Source organism: Euprymna scolopes, chromosome 35, assembly GCF_053919585.1.
Source record: "Euprymna scolopes isolate OS-2025 chromosome 35, ASM5391958v1, whole genome shotgun sequence".
In the NCBI taxonomy this organism is placed as follows: domain Eukaryota; kingdom Metazoa; phylum Mollusca; class Cephalopoda; order Sepiida; family Sepiolidae; genus Euprymna; species Euprymna scolopes.
In genome coordinates this window covers 14,331,760-14,353,709 of record NC_136516.1, presented here as the reverse complement: position 1 = coordinate 14,353,709, position 21,950 = coordinate 14,331,760, and the positions used below count along the sequence as shown (strand labels likewise).

At 30.5% G+C, this 21,950-nt stretch overlaps 1 protein-coding gene across 1 annotated transcript in view; it reads right to left on the bottom strand.

Annotated features, from left to right (window-relative positions):
* Positions 1-21,950, bottom strand: part of LOC145259586 (uncharacterized) — a 146,995-nt gene that overhangs the window by 24,865 nt on the left and 100,180 nt on the right. The window contains exons 23-26 of the mRNA XM_080117240.1: positions 12,801-12,890; positions 12,256-12,345; positions 2,410-2,499; positions 1,864-1,953 (exon numbers count right to left, since the gene is read on the bottom strand). Of these exons, the coding sequence (XP_079973366.1) occupies positions 1,864-1,953; positions 2,410-2,499; positions 12,256-12,345; positions 12,801-12,890 (360 nt within the window). The remainder of the gene's footprint in view (positions 1-1,863; positions 1,954-2,409; positions 2,500-12,255; positions 12,346-12,800; positions 12,891-21,950) is intronic.

The window sequence follows — 21,950 nt, the reverse complement described above, 5'->3', positions numbered from 1 at the left end:
TTCTATTTGATACAAAAAAAAATTCACTCTAGTCATTTTGCAATGGACTTGTTAATCTAAATTGCATGTGAGATCAAAATTCAATATTCACCAACACTTAAAAAAATTGTATACATAATAATAGAAAAAGGTATAATTGGTGGTTGATATTTCAATTTAAATTAAATTTAATAGAATCGAAAAAAAATGCTGCTGGCACTTTTTCTGAACAACTTATCACATTAAACTATTATATTTAACCCGTTTTTGATGAAATATATGTGAAATATAATTTAATAAAATAAAAATACCAAATTATTAGATCAAGCTATTGAGCAAATTCCTATTGCCTCACAACAAAAAAATATATAAAAATGACACAGAACTGCAACTTCAAATTTTCACATAAGATTCATTTCAACAGCTAACACATTAAATCTCCGTAATTTGATTCATAGCAGAGTTGAGATCACAGTAAATTTTTCTCTTAAAAAGTAAATTCAAAAAAACAAACTCAGATTCAAATCATGTAAAAACAGGCTGAAACACAATTTGATAATGTGATAAAAATTTAATTCACTGAAGTTTTCAACTTGAAAGACAACTTAAAACCATATATTAAGCTCATTAACACAGGTGTGATCTAAATAACAATTGACAGCACTCCTTTTTCACAGACACTGTAATTCGTGTCACCTCTAAACTTCAATGTGCTCTCTCAGCTCCAAATAATAATGTCACACCACAATGTAACACATATGCACAATTAGCCTTCCTCAAAACAAACTTTCCCGTTTATTTAAACGACTTGCTTTCATGCAGCCAAATATGACTTAATTTGCATATGAATGTTGAGAATTTACGTTAGTTTGCATAACTGCTGAGGATAAAAATCAACTGTGCATCGTCATTTTGTTTGATTTTTTTTTCTGTTATTAATCAGCTGAATCCTACAAGACGTGCAGACATGCGGCAAGTAATTGTAGCACTCACTACGATTTTCTCTACAACAGGACTGTTTTTATATGCATAGACACATAATATTGTGTACATTAAGTTTAAAAACATCAGTATTAAAAAGTAAGACAGAGAAATAATTGTATATTTATAAAGAGAGAAGATTAAATTTTATTTACATTCAAATTTAAAAAAAAAATCAAAATCAAACAAGCTAAACAAACTAAAATTGAAAGGAATTTCACTATATTTTTTTTCACTCTAAACTCTAGATTAGGATTAAGTTTACAATTTTATATAGACAAAACTATTTTTTTAATTTGATGAACTTCCAATATAAAGACCAAAATGTTCTTTATTTAAAATAACTAGTGTTGGGATAATCAATCAAAATTGGGAACCATAAAAATCCAAACTTTTTTTGGAGTATCGGAATTGGTATAAAAGAAATTTGCCCCTACTTTCTGATCTTAAAAACTATTCTTTTAATTTAATTTTTTTTTTTTTTTTGTTATTATTATTAAAAGTTTAATTTTTCATTGCTGGTACTAATGAAAAAAAAAATGATAAATATTGATTTTAAACTACCAATAAAATTAAAATCGATGTAAGTGTATTTCTATGCTTTCAAAAAATATATGCATATAATACATGTTTTTTTTATAGTTATCTGAAAAATAAAAACAAACAACTCAATAGTAAAATATTAAGAGATTTTAAAATAATCAGAATCAGTAATTGTATCAAAATCAGAAAAAAATATTGCAATCGTCCCACTACTAAAGATAACCATTCGCTACTATACAACAAAAATACAAGGTATAACTGGGTAAGAAAAAGACAACATTAATGCAAAACTGTATCAACAATACAACTTCACATGGGATAATCTCAACTAACAGTCAAAGATAGATCAACCCCACTCACCTTCTTATCCCCACCACCTGGTTTGTGAGTTAAATTATCCTTTGAGCCAATTTTAGATTGGGCATTCCAGTCAACTTTCTCATCCAATATCTGATTTAACAAAGTCAAATCAATCACACCCATAATGACATCGACTTTTTTAAAAGTCAAACTCCAAAAAGAAATGACTATTCAGTAATTAAATATCACATGAGTCGATATTGAATGAAAAATTTTAATTTGTAAATCTCCATTTTTAATCTTTATTAAATGAATTTTTAAAATGTATTTAATATTACATTTTAATGGTTCATTCTCAATAAATATTGATATTAGATTCCAGCTTTACCATTAGATTATGATTTAATGGCAACGATTCAATTAATACAGTTTTACATTTTCTGTATTCAATTAAAAAGGGAGGATGATTTAATATCAAGAAAGAAGACAAGTCAAAATTAAGTGTGCAAATAGAAAGCACATTAACATTTGTGTCATTATGTTGGATTTCAAGTAGGAGGATCTGACCACTGGTCATTAATAGTCAGATTGGTCAACCCTACTCACCTTCTTTTCCCCACCACCGGGTCTGTGGGTGATATTATCCTTTGACCCAACTTTAGATTCGGCACTCCATTCCACTTTCTCATCTAAAATCTGATTAAATCAAAAAACATGGCCTTAAAAATATTTTTTAATTTCAGAATAAATATTCTATAAATATTAAATTGCATAATAGAGCAACCAAAAGGATATTCTGACAATATGAGAAACCGTTTTTTTTTTTTTGTTTTTTTTTAGTTATAGTTCTACGCATATGTATACACTCAGAATGATGCTAATAGCTTGGTAGGGAAATTTAGTATTACGTGAATCAACTTTAGCAAAAGTTATTTTTTCTTTGATAGGTGTTCAGATACTTATGCCGAATAAGGACCACGTTATTATCAGAATATTTGGGACAGATTGCATAAATGATTGGAAGGTACTAAAATGGTTAACCAATAAAATCACAGCAATCAACAACTGACAAAACTGTATCATTTATTCAATTTTTTTTATGGTGTCTTTTGTTTATTAAATTGTTAGGCGAAAGTACAGAATAGTTAAAAAGCCCCTCCTTCTCATGTTAAGAATGGCTCCCTAAATAATGTTATTATTTCAGTACGGTCAATAAACTTTTTTCATTGAAATTATCATAAAATCATTTTTTTATTATTATTATTATTATTATTACAAGTTTTTTTTCCTTAATTTATAACTGTTTGTTAGCATTTTAAACATTGGCCATCATTTTCAGTAAAAAAAAAAAGTTTTTGTCTGGTACTTTCTGATGGTTTACATAATCTGCCCGGTATATGCCAACATTAACATGGTCCCTATTCTGCATAAGTATCAATTTGTATTATTCATTTTTTAAATTTCAGATTGAAAGCTTTTTTTAGGTAAGCTATGCTAATAGCCCTTTTTCTCTCTAAGAATGTAACATAACAATTTTAAAAGTGCTCATTATCACAGGTATAGAGCTTAATTATGTTGACACACCAGTTCTCATTAAATCACCAAAGTCGGTACTAAAATGGGTGACCATTTGGTAATACGAGGTACTGTATGTACTCTGAAGTCTAGAGAGTGATGGGCGCTGCGAGGCTATTCTTGCTCAAGACATGTTGCATGAAATAATGCAGTGACTACATGATCGCAGAGGGTTATGTAACTCATCAATTCATATCACTGAGGAGGAATTAGGGCATCATGCAAACATGATTAGATAGATCTTGAGGGGAACCTTCACCACGGAAGAAATGATATGATTATGATATCTTAGAGACTGTAACAGCTAAGGTTTTAAAGAATATGAACTGAAAGTTATATGTAAATTTTGGATAAAAAACAAGGACAATTTTACTATCACTGCACATACACAGATGTCTAGATAATCATCAGAAACTACATTCTAGGGATCATAGCTTCAATGTCCTGTCCTCTGCAACGACATCCTTTAATGCACCTTCACAGGAATTTGAAATTTCAAAAGGCTCAGAAAGACGTATTGTTCGACATGAGGTTTTTTTTGTTGTTTTTTTTTACTGACGAAGCCAGAGACCATATTCTTCTATATTACATCACCTGAAACGACATCCTTTAATGCACCTTCACAGGAATTTGAGATTTCAATAGGCTCAGAAAAACATGTTGTTAGACATAAGTTTTTTTTTTTTCTTTTGTTGACAAAGCCGGGGTGAATCTTAACAAACCTGACAGTTGAAAAAATGGTTAGATCTCTTTCAGAGATGAGCAGCACAAACATTTTATGCCATCAACAACAAAGTGAAGTAGTCATGTTATGAGCCAGTATAATTGGGGACAGACTTTCTGGCCCAATCAGAATACTTGAAAGAGTTAAACTGACCAGAGCCACTTACTACAATCTCCTGAAGAATGTTCTGGATTCTTGGCTAAATGGCATACCACCATTACTTCCAATGAAAGTTTGCAGATGGTTATTTCCATCAAATGCATAGGGTACACATGTGTATTCTCACCAGTGAGTGATCAAGAAAACAAATCAACAAAACAAAGTCTTTTTATACATATTTGTGCAAAATGTTTATACCCGCTGGTCTTTATTTCATAGTTGTTTCTTGTTGTCTTCATGTGTGGACAGCAATCCCCTTATGGTTGTTGATCTCCTGTTGAACTCGAGAAAGAGATAGCGAGTTTGCTCATCATGGCAGAGACTAGGAAAATTATTTACTTATTTAATTTTCTTAACTTAAGTGTTAAGGATATGGAATGCATGGGCAGAGTTTTAAGACAACATTCACTTAGATTTCTCTATATTGTCAAATCTCATCTGTATTGCTCCAACAACAGACACTATAAACTGTTTTCTTGCCTGAACACATGACATTGTCTCCATGTCATATTCAACACCTGCATTTCTAGCTCACCTCTGACCCATGCCACCTGCAGTTGGATATATTTCCATTTGCTGCCAAGTTATCCTGACATGTACTAGTGTGACTCTCACCAAAATTCATACTAGTTAACTCAATCTCTACTTACTATCACAGAGTCTCAATACATGACAAGCACTTTCATATTTATGCATGACAACAATTCCACTTTGCTAAGGCTATCAACACATTCATAGTCCCTTACGGCATAAAGATTGATAGCGTGACCACCAGTCTTATCGGATCTCAATTCTGTTGAAAATCTTAGGTCTATCATTAAATAAGATGTTTATGCCGATGAACATCAATTTATATCAAAATATATATTATGGTTGACCATCAAAGCTGTAAGAGATGCAGTCTAACATGTTATTATAAAGAAATTAACACATTCGATGAGTAATAGGGTTTACTCATATGGCCAAATAATGCATTATATTAATAAATCTTATAAATTAGCAGTTAAATATGTACTCAGTACATATTATCCTTTATTATCTCCAAAATGTGTGTAGATGGACTATTTTTAGTCAAATGCTATTAGCATGGATAACCATAAAACGGTATAGACACAACAGACTGGAAAGAAAATGGCCACTGGGTTTGAATTTTGTTTAAAAACTGAAACTAAAAGAAATCTTTACTCCACATATAAATCAGAAAGATAATTGTTTGTAAGGAAAGTTTGTTTTGTTTAAAAAAAAAGTTTTTCTTATGAACGACAAAATCCATCTCCAACCATGAACTGACCATAAATAACGGTTCAATGTACATGATGAATTAATAATTTCACATCTTGAAAAATTGGTTATTAACCAACACTTGGTAATCCATTAAATCATTTTGAAATTGTCAGAGAGCTTCATGAAAAGTCAAAATATTATTCCTTCAGTCTACATGAAATTATGGTCATAAACATCATTTACAAGACTTCTTGGACACATTCTAAGAACTCGACAGACATTTTCTTTCTAGGCTGTTGTGTCTACACATTACCTCCCAAAACATTAAAAATTTCAAATTGCTGCTGCAACATGATGCAAATCATCTCTGAAAAAAAATGATCAAAATTGATTCATCCTCTCTCTTCCAATAAATCCTAAATTTGTATTACCAAGCTATTAGCATAATTAGCATAATTCTTGACGTATATTAGATTAACGAATAATTAAACAGCTGTTCAAACATATATTTTAAAATAAACTTTTCAATTATATTCTCTGCTGTTTTTTTTTATAACAATTGTAAATTTGTTGTCAGACCTTTTGAATGTGTTAGATTACACTGCTAAAGCTTACAAATTAATGATTGATACGTTTCATATAAAGATTAAAAAAATATGGAAAACAGCAATTCAGAGTAAATATAAACGATACATGCTCCAAGTTGAATAACAAAAGGGTAAATAATACAAGAGCAAACATGGGCAAGATATTAATCCGGGGATCTGCATCGCATCAATATTGATCACATTAGCTGCCGTAGGTAAATATATGTTTGGCAGCAAATGAAGAAAGATTACATGCTTACCTGAATATGGTAATTAAAGAAAGAGTTTAAAAAGTATTGCAATAAAAATTTAAAAAAAAAAAAAATATCATTGACTACACATGAATCACTAATTCCAATAATCAATATTTCATTTTATTAATTGATTTTTCTGGAATTGGACATCGATTACATCGATAGAGATTCCATTTTCATTTTCTTATTACTATTGGCATTTAAAAATAAATATATTATACGCATCACGTATAAGGTTCAAATAATTATTTACAAATTGACAAGAAGACTAAAACAAAACAGCGCAAGAAAAAAGAAGAAAAGGGGAGAGAACCTCGCAAGTTTTAAATCATTTGTTTTCAAATATATGAGATGACAAATTTGCGATAGTAATAATTCAAGAAAAGATTTGCATATTCAATGAGAAAAGACTAAAAAATGGGATAAAAGACAAAATTTCTTGAGCTCAATATCAAAATCCCTCTTTCTATGAGATCTGTAATTAACTTAGAAAATATATACAGAAGCATAAACTGTAGGTCTAGAAGAAATGATGACAGGGTGCACAGGAAAAGAGGTAAACCACCAAATAGATAGCTAGATAATGTATGGTTATAGTCAGCTAACGTACTTCCGATTTTCAGGAGTAGCACTACTAGAAGTGATAATAAGACAAATCAGTTCCTTTGCATTTTTTCTCTCAAGCCTATATCTCTCCTGTGCATATCATGTGCTCTTTCTTACATTACATTTTACTGATAATTCTATTTAAAAAAATTTTTTTTATGGGGGGGGGGGGTATTTTAATTAAGAATTAATGAAATTAGTTTTGTCTTTTCTTAAGAATTATTAAAAACACCTTTCGTGCTCTTTTTTTTTTTTAAAGACTTATTGAAAATACTTTTGAAAATATATTATAAGTAATGAACTATTTTAATAAATTTAATAAAGGCTAATTGCGTTATTTTTCTCTGTATGACTGTGTTAATTTTTATTGTATACTTTTCGATAATGTCCTTTCTTTATACTTTATTTCGATAAATCACTTCACAATAGAAATGCTGAAGAACAATAAAAGTGATGGAACTGATTTATCTTGTCATCGCTTTCGGTAGTGCTATGTTAGAAGTTAGGAAATACATTAGCTGACTATAACCTAATGTATCTTCCTGGATTTGCAGATCAAATTAAAATAAGTATAAGAATCTGACCATTATCATTTTCTTCAATGTTTATCCTTTGCAGCAGGATTCACACTGCATTTGTCTCTCCTTTATACATGGTAAAATGCTTGGTAAGAATGAAGTCAGGTTGTCTTGAGATCTTATTATAAAGCATCCAACTTGAATCCCAGTATTGCCATTTGTGCGCAATACATGTTGGTACCAACGCAGGTGGTTTTCTTTCATTTGTGTCTGAGATTGGCATCATATCATAATAGCACGGTTGGTGATCTTTGCAATGATAAAGATATTGGTCTAAAATGTCAGGTATAGAAAAATGCCCACCTCTTTATTGAAAGGCAAATATTTGATGAAGATACATTTGTTGATGTGGAAATGATTTTCTCGACTCTGTAATACATTTTGGAATTAAAAAAAAAAATGCTAACAAGGCTTCTGGCAACCTAGAGCTGTGAGCCTGGTCACACAGAAATCAGTATCAGCACAAATGTCAGTGTTTATGTGATGATGTTCATCCACCGCTTGTGAAGATGACCATGATCATGCAATTGTTCTGTGGGTTCGGAGATGGCTTGTTAGACTGATTCAAGCTCTGAAGTATTTGCCAAATGTTAGACATCTGTGGGATGATTCTATAACAGAGATGCTGACTGCTCTGTCTTTTCTAATGGTACATGTCCTCTCGCATTCTTTGTAGCCCCTTTGCAGCACGCCAGGAAGATCTGCCTTGGGTTAGTTTGCTCCATAGGTTAGAATATAAACCAAACTGCTTGAAGGAGACCTTCAAATTGTCCTTGAACCGTTTCCGCTGTCCTCCTGTGGATCCTTTTCCTTTGAACAACTCACCATAAAAGAGCTCTTTTGGGAGCCTTGAATCAGGCATGCAGCATATATCACCTACCCAATGAACCTGGCACTGCTGTAACATTGTGTGTACTGATAGAAGATTTGACCAGGCTAAAACTTCTGTGTCTGGTATTTTGCCTTGCCACTTAATTTTCAACAGTCTACAGAGGCAGGTCATATGGAAATGGTTCAGTTTCTTGGCATGTCTAGCATATATAGTCCAAGTTTCACAAGCATATATGAAGATGATAAGAATCACAGCTTGAAGTTTGGTCTGCAGCCGAATTCCTCTATGCTCCCACACAGTGGTTCTGAGACATCCAAAGGCAGTACTAGCCTTGCCAATCTTGCAGTCAACTTCATCGTCTATGTGTACTACCCTTGGCAGAATACTGCCCAAGTAAGTGAAATTGTGTTTATGTATCATGCAACTCATTCAACCATTTACACCATGTTTCTCTTGCATGAAAGTATTGGAAAGATTCAATCAAACATGCTTAAAGGGAATCTTATAAATAACAAAAAGCAGGCAAGGAATGAATAAAAAAGAGTTAAAATGGTTTGATCCATGTTTTATGTCATATCAACCCTTTTTCAAATATAGGATGACCTCTAAAAAGTTTTACCTATGGAATCGTTAATAAAATGCACAATTCTTTCTACAATCCAACTCCATTCTGTACAAATAGACTTCAATCTATGCCTGACTACCCACACAAATCAGGATTAATAAAACATATTCAACAAACATTTCTCAATTGTGATACTATACACTATGGTATAATTGAACTGCTGATAAATGCTTGTTGATCTAAGAAAGATTATGTAACTTAACATCAGGTATAAAAAGCACTCTTATTAAAATCCACAGGAAGTTGGCATATATCATTCGACAAATAACTAAGACAATATAAAAAAACACAATGTTCATATAGAGAATAGCTATACAATACAAACATGTTATACATGTTTTGCCTTAGTTTGGACTGTTTTACTGAAGATTTTTACTCTCTTGTGGATTCTTGTTAGGCTCAATAACTTAAGTATAAGGTCCAGAGTTACTTCCCTTTGGACCCCATCACCATATCTCATCAGTTACTGGCCCTTGCCATTAGATAGTAGGGTAGACAGAACAGAATAAAGGCAGTTATAACACCTACAAGGTGTCTCTAGATGAGCCGTCGGGTTAATCCATCTTAATCCTTGTTTGTAATAACAAATAAATGAGTAAAGTTTTATATTTTGTCCTAGGGTTGGGAATTTTTAAGAATGCTAAAAGTCAGAGTTGGATTCTTTGATCTCTGAAGAACCAACAGTCTGAATATGGGAATACTTTTAAACAAAGATTCTAGGATTCTAAGAGTCATAGTGGAAGCACGAGTCAAACTTTACAGATTCCAACTCTGAAACGCTGCTCCGTCCATATATCATTCTTATTTGTAATTAATTGATTATAGATAATTAATCCATCAGAACATAAGAGTTCTTTAATGGTTTTTTTTTTAACTTAAAAAAAAACAACTGTAAACAAATCATTGCAGATAATTCTTATAAATAATTACAGATGACTATGATAATTAATTTATTGCAAAGATGTTAATTTCTTACAATAATAATGTATGATTCATGCAGAAATTTGTTATAGAAAACGATTTATGCTGCAATTTTATCTCTTTTTTAGAATGAAGTGTGACTTCATCTATTTCTGAACAGCAATTAAATTAATGAGAACTGGCAAGATATAAACTTGACTTTTTAAAAAATTTGTCACCACTTACCAGAAATGAATAAAACATTCGAGGATTAGTGTTAATGAGTTGGATAGATGTAGAGTTGAATAATGATGAATATTATTAGAGGATAAAAAAAACTCCATATATAGTCTACTCAAAACAACAGCCAGTCCAGAAACAAAAATTCACCCCTCTTTGTCAGAAACACTGCTTAGATATTATGAAAATTATAAGACAAAATAGGAGAAAGTTGCCCAAAGTAAATCTTAAGTCTACTTTCAACTCTTCAATTGCAAAACACTAAAAATTAGAATGAGTAGCCCCATTATTATTATTATTATAATTATTATTATTTTTAATTGTAAACATAATTTACAGTTTAAAATAGTAAGTATATTGATTATCAAGCTAGTTTTCAAGTGGAATAAACAATTATATTCTAAAGTATATCTGGCTAATATACAATTTCATATGACTAGTATGAGCAACTTTTGTTCTTTGATGGTACAGGTTTGACAGCTTTTTTGGTTACTGCTTCCAATTGGTAGTACAGGAGTCCTAAATCCTAGTAAGAGCAGCTGCTCCATCAACAGTTGTATAATATCAAGATGTTATATCGCATATCCCTCCAGATTTACATAAACAAAACACGAAATCAGCAAAAGCAGTGATAATGATAACCATAGTGACACTGAGATGAACCCTGTTCATCGACACAAACTAAACGGACATACCAGATACACACAAGAGCGTCAAAGCCTGCTTTTTTCTGTGTCTACATCAACAGCATAATTCACAAGTAATCCCAGCAAGAAAACCACTAGAGAGAACCATTCAATGGAAAAAGAATCAAGTTTGAAATATGAACATCACAGCTGACAACACTCCTGCACATATATCGACACAAATAATTAACTCCTGGAACACTATGAGGACATAATTATTACTCAAATACATCCACGAGTTTATCAGCATAAATCTGATATGGACAAATGAACAAACCCCCCTAAACAGATGATTTCCTGTCGTATGTTAAGACATGGAAACTAATACAACTCTAAAACGAAAACAACGTATCAACGCCTGGAGCATCATGTCTTCAACTGTGGGCCAAGTATAAATACAGCTGATTTTTGACAACCAAGAGAACAGGCTAGATTGCCGAACAGTGAGGTTGTCTGTTGATGCAGCCATTCCAGCAGCAGCCATAGCCACAACATCAGCAGCAGCCAGTCATCATCAACCTCACCTAAAACAACATCAGCAGCAGACCTAGCCACAACATCAGCAGCAGCTAGCTGTTCTCACTCCAGACGACACCTGCAGCAGCTGTCCAGACTACCCCTTCTTTGCTACTGACTCTCAAGAGCCTGCCCACCAACCGTTATCCTTACCCATCACCACCTCCACCATCATCGGCACATCCTGATAATACCACCAGTATCTATTACAATCGCACTGACCCTGAATAAAAGTTTAAACTAAATTTCTTTGGTTGTCCTTCTTGCTTCTATACACTCATTTTTGTAATATAACAAAGATAACTGTGGTGTCATGTAGCACATGAAAAGGAACCCTGCACTTAGTTCTTGTGGGCATTCCCAAGACCACAACCCCAGGGATACAGATTCAGCTACACCTTTGGTATAAAAGAGGGATTTTGATGTATGATGAAAAATAACAAAAGTTTTGGTGCTATATTTAGCAATGACTAGATACATAGTTGGTAAGAATTGCATGCTAAACATTATACAAGGATAAACATGACAGACTCTTCATAAAGATAACACCATCAAACAGGGTAGATCATGTATGGAAGGAACAGGGAATAAGAAAATAATAAAATAATAAAATTCTATAAATACTAAACAATTTTTTTTCTTTGAACATGCTTTTGGGAAAAGATATATCGAAGAAGGCAATTTCATAATCAAACTACAAGAGGATATTTATGGAAAGTTTCTCAAGCATAAAAAAAATAAAATATGAAATAAATCAGTGACATTCCAGTCAGAAAGTATTGAAAGTCTGTTTTTTTTTTCTTTTTAAATAACCATTCAGTAAAGTATAAAAATAACACAAGAAAAAGTAAGAAAAAGACAACAGTAATTAAAAATTGGCATCAACAATACAACTTCACATGGGATAATCTCAACTAACAGTCAAAGATAGATCAACCCCACTCACCTTCTTATCCCCACCACCTGGTTTGTGAGTTAAATTATCCTTTGAGCCAACTTTAGATTGGGCATTCCAGTCAACTTTCTCATCCAATATCTGATTTAACAAAGTCAAATCAATCACACCCATAATGAAATCGACTTTTTTAAAAGTCAAACTCCAAAAAGAAATGACTATTCAGTAATTAAATATCACATGAGTCGATACTGAATGAAACAATTAATTTGTAAATCTCCATTTTTAATCTTTATTAAATGAATTTTTAAAATGTATTTAATATTACATTTTAATGGTTCATTCTCAATAAATATTGATATTAGATTCCAGCTTTACCATTAGATTATGATTTAATGGCAACGATTCAATTAATACAGTTTTACATTTTCTGTATTCAATTAAAAAGAGAGGATGATTTAATATCAAGAAAGAAGACAAGTCAAAATTAAGTGTGCAAATAGAAAGCACATTAACATTTGTGTCATTATGTTGGATTTCAAGTAGGAGAATCTGACCACTGGTCACTACTAGTCAGATTGGTCAACCCTACTCACCTTCTTTTCCCCACCACCGGGTTTATGACAGAGATTATCTTTTGAGCCAACTTTAGATTCGACATGCCACTCCACTTTCTCATCCAAAATCTGATTTAGGAAAGTAAACCAGAGAACAGAACCAAAATGACATTTTTTTTGACCAATCAAAATGAAAGAATGAAAATCATTCATCGTTCAATGTTTGATGTCTTCAGAGTGAACCAATTTTTTTTTTAAATAATAATTATTTTCTGGTAAATAAGTGAAATCCCATTTATAATATTCTCTATGATAAACATATGACGGATATATGAAATCTCATCTAAAAATAAATTATATATTTGATACACAGTTACATTGTAAATTGTTTCCTTTCTTGACCATTGCCATTTAATCAATCTTTAATAAAATGTGCCTTTTTGATAGTGTACATCTTTACGATAACACATATCCAATATTGAGAATAAAATTATTAAAATTATTTTATTATAATTAATACAGCATTGATTATAGCCTCAGTCTGTGACAAGATGTTTTTTTTTTAATTTTAAAAGAAGATTTAAACAACACTGATTCATTTAAAATTGTTTAAGGATTTGAATACTTAATTTTAAAAAAATCAAGAATCACAAACAAGATTTAAAAACAAATGTATTAAAATAAAAATTCAGATTTCTTTTCCAATTTTAATGTGCAAATCTGAAATTAGTTGTGGTCACTTTGATTATATATTAAATATCAAACAAAATCATCAGAATGACCACAACTAATTCCATTGGTCAATCCAATTTAATTTTTTATTCCCACCATCAGGTTCGATCCAACTTTACATTGGACATTTCACTCCAGCTTCTCATTTAAAATCAGATTTCAAAAACAAAGTAGAACAGCTTAAAATATAATGTTAAATGTCATAAATGCATGAAAAATATTGTATTTCATCATATTGAATAGAATTAACAAAAGTATTTTTTTACTTATGATAGTTCTTTGTAAAATAATTAAGCACTCTAGGCAGTAGATAATGTGCGTGTAGACATATATAAGATAAGCATCATAATTTCTCTTACTACATATCTAGGATTATAGTGTAAAAGAGTCTCGACTACTGATCAAACAGTTGAGGGTTTTTTTTTATTGTCTAGCCACACTGAAACAGATTAATCAATGTTTTGACAAAGTTATTCATCTCGTCAGAGGTTTGATAATTGAACGTTATCAAAATGATGATTACTCTGCATAGGTTTTTTTGACGTTTATATAATTTCATTTATAATAGCTCTACATATGCATTGAGCACTTTTGAAAAAATATCATTTTTAATTCAATACACTAAAACTTATATGTATATTTTTATATATATCTTATCAAAAAAAAAAAACTAGAATTAAAGTTAATAAATTCTTATCTTACGTTATTTATCAATGATTTTAATTATATTTCATACCTTTTCAAGCAAAAATGAAAGGGATTTCTTTCTTATATGATAATATATTAACCTACTGATCAAATATGGGTTGTTTATGTTTGACCATAACTTCTTTTTAAAAAGGGTCTTATTTTTGTATCTCTCGTGTGTATATATATATATTGGAGGTAATAAAAGAACAAATGAATTACAGAAAACTGCAAATCATTGCTTTCTTTATTAAACCTGTCTGGCATAATTTTATCTTTTTTCTTTCACATTTGAGAAAGAATTTTCGTGGAACCTTCCACTTTTATCAATCAGTTATGAACTGTGAAATCTCACAGATTCATCTGCTATTTTTTTTTACTGCATACATAAAATTAGCTTTGCATTGTTTTAAAAAGAACTGTTTCAAAAACAAGTCCATTTTTTTTCTTCAATATCATTATTATTGACATCATTCTGTTTTATACTCGTAAACCAGTCATTTCCAAATTATTTTTAACCTGTTCATCATGATCGATCTTTATTTCAATTTTGCATCATCATTAACTTTCTATGCCTTTTTCTTTTGATTTCAAAATAATATTTCTTGGTTCCATTCAAGGGCAAATAAGTCTGTATGAATGAATACAGAGTTACAACACATTTTTTTAAACGGTGGGCATTTCAGAAATGTTCTGAGTTTTTTTGTTTTTTAAGGAATCAAACCAAATTACATTTTATTCTTCTTAACAACATGGTGCAACGTTCCACAAAAAAATCTGATGTATAAAAATCAAATAAGAAGAAAGCTATCGATGACAAAAAATACAATAAAGAGACTGACTTTACTTTATATATTAGATATCATTTACATCTGAAATGATATTGCTAAAGCTTACCAATTAATAACTTTTGAATTTAAGATGAAATGTTATAATTGCTTTGAATAAATGTATTTCAAGTTAAAAAAAAAAAAAAGTATGACAAACATGAACACAGAATATAAAACAATGTTTCAGGGTGATTGACTAAGAGTGTAACACGTGATGCAGGAGCAAGAGTCGACAGAGAATACATCATCCATGAATTCGGTTCTCATCAACTTTCTTTTCTATTCGCATTCACAGCTAAATATATACCGGACATCAATTCAAAAAGACAACACGCTTACCTGCAAATTATAATTACGAATGAAAAAAAGTGATACAATTCAATAAATAAAAATCTTTAAAACTACTTTTACTGACATTAAATCGATCCCCAATTTTACATGCATTTTATTGGCCAACCAAATAATCAATATTTGATTCGTTTCATTAATTTGATTACTGCCCTAACAGAAAATTTGGTGTTTATGCAGAATAAACATTGTGCTATTGTCAAAATTTTCTGGGCAGTTTCCGTAAAATGCTGAAAGGTGTCAAAATTCCAATGAAATTGCAGCAGCCAACATAATTTAAGAAAACATATATTTGCTATCATTAGTTCATTATAAAAAGAAAATCTAAATATTTATCCTGATTTAAACAAAAAAAAAATCATTAAAAAAAAAATGAATAAAATTTTCTTTATTATCAGTTGCTTGTTATTCAAAAAATAAATATTTATTCATGAAAATTTACCTTACGAGTTTATTTTCTTCTTGATTTGAATTTTAATAATAATGTTTTGTAAAAATTGTCCAATAATTATTCATTGTATTTTCTTCATGACAACTAAAAAACAACATTGTTTCTTTTTTTTTTAATTAATTTTTTGTTGAATTGTCTTTGTAATAGTAATAATATTTTTCAATCAAAAAAAACTTGGTCAGCGTTTGCAAAAAAAAATTTTTTAAATCAGAAAACTTTCACTTGATACCTTCTGATATTTTACATAAACTGCCCAGAAAATTTTGACAACAGCATGGTCCTTATTCTGCATAAGTACCAAAAAACTTGTAATCGTTGAAAAAAAACAACATTATGTAACAATATAGCATACTAAAAGATTACATCTTAACCATTGGGTCAATATTGGTATATTGCACATTAGTGCCATTGACCAATTGTGAAGGTAAATTAGATATTTTACAAGTACATTTATTTTGGGGTGTTTTACCAAACATGTATCTGATCTAAAGAAATTGTATAACTATTTACAAAACAGTCTTCCCATTTACTTGCCTCCCCACAAGGGCAAAGTTAGAGACAACATCAGTTTTTAATTTGGGGAAAATCCAGCTCTCAAAGAAGGTTGTAGCAGTCATAGAGAACTATTTTCTCTTGTGAATCAATGCCCCCTCTGAGTTCTCCGGCCACAAGCTGTCCTATCAGCTAACAGGGCGTATTGATTCATCTGCTCCCTAAAAGTCTTAAGGGAACATCAACAGTCAGATCCGGACCGCCAGCCTAGCAACATTTATTCTCTTTTGTCCCCTGTCCACCGAAGATCTCGCTATAGCATTAACGGTCTCGATTTGAGACAACTGCTATTCAGCCGGGGACAACACGATACTGATTGACCGACGACGACCTTAAAAGAACTTTCTTTGCCTTCTTCCCTTTTAGCAGCCTGACCTGCCAGTTTCTGCTACAAATAAAATACTCTTCATTGTTATTGTTTAAAAGGAAGTTTGTGTTTCTTTTGTGCCTTGTTCTTTGCTATAATTTATTAGGAAGGTAAAACAATTACCTCTCTCCTAAAAGGTGTACTCTAGATTGGAACAAAAGTAAAAACTGCCTCCTTCTAGAAGGACTCCACACCCACTGACAGAAGATATGAAGTAACATCAGAAGAGTAAAAGTTGTAAAAGTTATTTCTGAAAAATACAAAAATAAACTACACACTAGATCATTCAAAGGTGTTGGGGAGGGGGAGGGAATTATGGTCGTTGTCATCACTGTACCTTATATACGTCTATCATTTTCCGAGCTAGAATCTTTAATCACCATAATACAACATTCATTCCAGGGGTTGTCCTACTTAAGATTCCCAAATCGATCTTTTTGTTGTTTTAACACTTTGTTTCTAACCAAAACGCCAAGGAATAATCTTATTTACAATATTTTTTTTTACACATTTCACATTTTTATCAAAAAGTTTTACCATTTTTTTTGCTTTTTGTTTCGACTCAATCTAAAAATACTAAAATGAAAATATTACTGCCTGGACAGTGATCGAATAAGAAATTTTGTGTTTGATACAACACTTTTCTTCAATCATCTTGTATCTTGTTCACACCATTTTCTACCTAATATATTTAGTGTGCAAACAATCAACCAAGCAAGATTATCAGAATACAAGTGTGATGTAGCCAGTGTTGCGATTGAAAATTTTTTTTTTAAGTAATCATGATCATACAAAAGACCTTAATGGTTAATTCTTTATATTTAATCATATTTGTCAATTTAAAACAAATATGATTAATGTATTTAAATAAAAGAAAAAAACAACAATTAAGCAACGGTTTTTAAAAATAACTTCTAAAACATTTTTTTTTTTTTTAAATAAATGAACAAAAAAATTATATATATATATATATATATATATATATATATATATATATATATATATATACTTATATATTAATAGTATATTAATATATGTAACATATATATAATTACTGTAATTCATCTTAAATAAGGCACAAGGCTACTATTTTGAACCTAATCTTTAGGGATACGATGTAGGGAGTTGAGCAGTGAGATGTCAGTTCACATTACATTGAACTTCTGCATGTCAGTACAGTCAAGAAAGCAGGAAACCGAGAGGGAATTCAAAAGTATAGCAGTTTAAACAGGTTCATAAATATCTTTATTTTATGTAAGTCAATATAGTTTTAGTTATGCTAATATGACTATAAAAGCTGTTGCAGAATCTGTTTTATCTATTTATTTATTTTTTTATTTTTGTTTATTTACTTTTCAATAAACATTTTTCGGAATATTTATCTTTTTGATTTTTAGATTTACCCTGAAAAGACCTTTGAAGAAAAAACATTTTATTGTTAGAATAATTTCTTAATCATTTTCTTTTTGTTGTGTTTTGCTTCAATTGCAATCTTCAATTGATGTATAACCTACAAGTTCTATGCAGGTAAATAAACTATGGTAAATTGCTGATTGGATAAAGAGTCACTTATTTAGTTACAACAGCAACTCTTAACCTTTTTTGGGCCTGCACCCCTCAAAAAATTTCTTTCAAACCTCACACCCCTTAAAATTTCTGCACTTGTTGTTAAACACACGGTTGGATCAAATCTATTAAGCTATGTATTTAATAGCTACTTGATAACAATATTTAATCCTAAAATGAAAGCAAAAAATTAGTACATTACAAAAAAAAAAAAATAACAAAAGAGTTAACATAAAGTCAATACCCTATTTTTTATCTAAACTTTTCTCGCACTCCAGGTTAGGAATCCCTGAGTTACAAAAATTATGTAACAAATATTTTTAATAATCTGCTGTTGTTGATAAAAAAAAATGGCTATGATTGACATGAGGTCTTTAATTTTTAGAATAAGATGAAGCAAGAAGTAAAATACTTAAAATTATATGACGATTCAGAAGAATAGGCAAATTTAATTGCGACCGTATCGGTGTCAGGTGAAAACCTAGCCCGGATGTGAAAATGTTCCAATTATCAAACTGGACTTCCTGTTTTAGTTTTAAATATATAAGCAAGTTGACATAAAGGGAATATGTGAAACTTTTAAACACGTTTTCATTTTTTTTTTTTTTTTAAATATATTTTACAGATTTATTTTAAACTAAACCAGGGAGTCCAGTTTGGTAATTGGAACATTTTTCACATCAAGGTTGGATTTTCAACTGACACATTTACACTTAGAGTCATCTATGCTTCTAAATAGCCAATTATATTAATTATATTTTATACAAGAACTGAAGATAAGAACCACACTGAGAGGTTTGACAGAATTCATAGCACTAAGATACACGTATATAATATATTACTTGTACCTACCCAGTATCGACTGGGAATAAATACTATTTTATTTTAAATTTCTTAATTGAAAAAGATATAATAATAAAATAAAAATTATGTGTAAGTCATAAAAAGGTTAAAATAAAGTTTAAAATGTAAGAGAGATAAGTCATGTTTCACCTTAAAGTTAAAAAGGGGTTATCTCTCTTATTTTGATTCTTTTTTTTTATTATTATTATTATTATTTAAAATTATCTCCATTATAATAATTCTCCTTTCCGGAATAAATATGTTATTTTAGTTTAAAAAAAAAAAAAAAAAGCTACAAGGATAAAAAGGAAGAATAAAATATTGATTTGTCAGGTACATTTACGTCTAACTTGGAACATCTGACCATCTTAAATGTATATATTAGATTAGATAAGATTTCAACAAAAAATATGGCCAAATAAAATTGATGTAAAAACAGGAGAAAATAATGTCTGTCGTATTCATGAGATATAAAAAGGTGAACATTTAATGGTGAAATTCTACAGGGCAGCATTCAAGAAAGAGGTGGGGCGCTCTTTCATTCATGAATAAAATTCTAGAAAACTACCATGCAATAAAAAAGAAAAAGTTATATACTCAATATTATTCAGGAGATAATTTCACAAATTTAAAAAGGGTTAAAAATATATATAAGATGACCACTTTAAGTGTACCTTATTAAAAATATTTTTATGCTAACGCATAGAAATCATAAATAGATCAGCAATTTAATTTCCCACAAAAACAATTTATTTTAGCAAATATCTTTTTAAGTTCATGTTTAAATTCGATATAATCTTTATGTCTGAAAGTTGTGACTGAATTTGTTTTATTTGTTTTTTAATTAAAAAAAATACGGTAAAAATGTTTAAAATATTTCAGGTGGAGATTGTCCAAATGCTTATGAGAATCAGAGGTTGATCAAATTAAAGTGCAGAAATAGCTTGAAAGCTAATGCATATCAGAGATTGCTCAAAATGAAGGGCCAAGATTGTTTGAATGATTACACTAATCAGAGGTTGCTCAAACTGAAGGGCTGAAGTTGCTTAAATGCTTATGCAAATCAGAGGTTGCTCAAAATGAACATCAGAGACTGCATGAATGTTTGATGAGTATCAGAGGTTACTCTTAAAAATTTAAAAAAAAAAAAAGGTAGAAATTGCCTCAATTCTGATGACAATAGAGAACCAGCAGCAGATGTCATGCAGATGTACCATGCCATACACACCAATAACATTGGTCCTGAATATGACCTTAAACTATATCCAGTGGTGAGGCCCCAGCTTGCAGGCTTTGGGGAGTGTGGAGCCACCCTTTAATTAACATTGCTCCCAGGTCCACTCGGACCCGGAGTGGTAGTACCTGTTAGGGTCCCAACTATGGGTTAAATAGAAAACGACTTGAAAACAACAAATATATTCTATTAAAAAATTTTTCTTCAAAATCTTTGGATTCGGCATTAAATAACCCGAAAAGGGTTGATATGCCGTAAAATAAAACCAACCAACCAACCAATAACATTAATCCAATGTTATCCTATATATATTTCTTAAACTAATAATGACAGCATAGATTAATGGTGGTTGCTTCATATTTGATAATAGGTCTTGATTACCGAATGTGCACATGTACAAGAGGCTGCATAACAGATAATAAAAAATTGATTAATGATAAGGTGTTACGTATTGTATTTGTTTATCTTGTTGATGAAATGATGTCTACATTGGTTATTAATAGTTTGTAATTGTTTATACATCAATTGTAACAAAATATTAATCAGTAACTGATACAAAATATTACTTGTTTAAGAAGAAAATAGTAGTAATTGTCTGTATTTTTGTCCTAGTGACATATGGCCAAGTGGTCCTAGACGTTGTATCAAAGTTTACAGTTACCCAAAGGTGCTGAGTTCCATCCTGAACGAAGGCAGTGAAAAGTAACATTCAAAACAGAGAATCAGCAACTATGTCCCAGAGCCTAGCTGGAGTCCGAACACGGTACCCCCTAACAAACGGTTCCCCAGTTTAATACAAAACACCTGATGAAGGCCGGAGGGCAAAACGGCCGAAACGTTGTGACTATAACAACCAAAATGAGGAAGTCAGTCCGACAATCTCAATCAAAGAAAATAGTACTTTACTTGTAGCATCCAGGAAAAAAATATATATAGGTATTTATGGCAAATAAGTATACAGGTATTTATGGCAAATAATTATATGGATATTCATAACAAATAAGTACATGATAAATAAATATATTCATGATAAATAAATATATGGCTATTTATCATAAAGAAGTATTGTGGGTATTCATGTTAAATAAGTATATGGGTATTTATGGCAATAATTTCTTATTTTTAAATACACAAACGACAAAGAAATAAATAGATATCTGCAGTAAAATAATTGATACATGTTGAAAGTTCCTGCTTCTTTCACTAGTATCCAGCACTCAGAGTTATAAAAAAACATTGATAGTTTATACTAGTTTACATTCGTCTGTATTTCAGTTATCAATATAACTTGTCATAAATCATCTTTTAAGTATGACAGGAGTCAATATAGTATTAGAATTTTTAGAGTTTCAGATCCATATGATAGGATAATCTTTATGTGGACTTAATCATTGTCAAATTGCCACAAACCTCAAGATTCTAGTTTTTATTAGTAACATAGAAGGAAAACAATATAATATCACCTAAGTCGATCAGGACCCTCCGGCAGCACTTTTAGTTATTAATGATAATAAGCACGTTTATTTATTTATCATTTGCCGCATTTTTTTAATATTTAATTTTTAAAAAATTTGGTCAT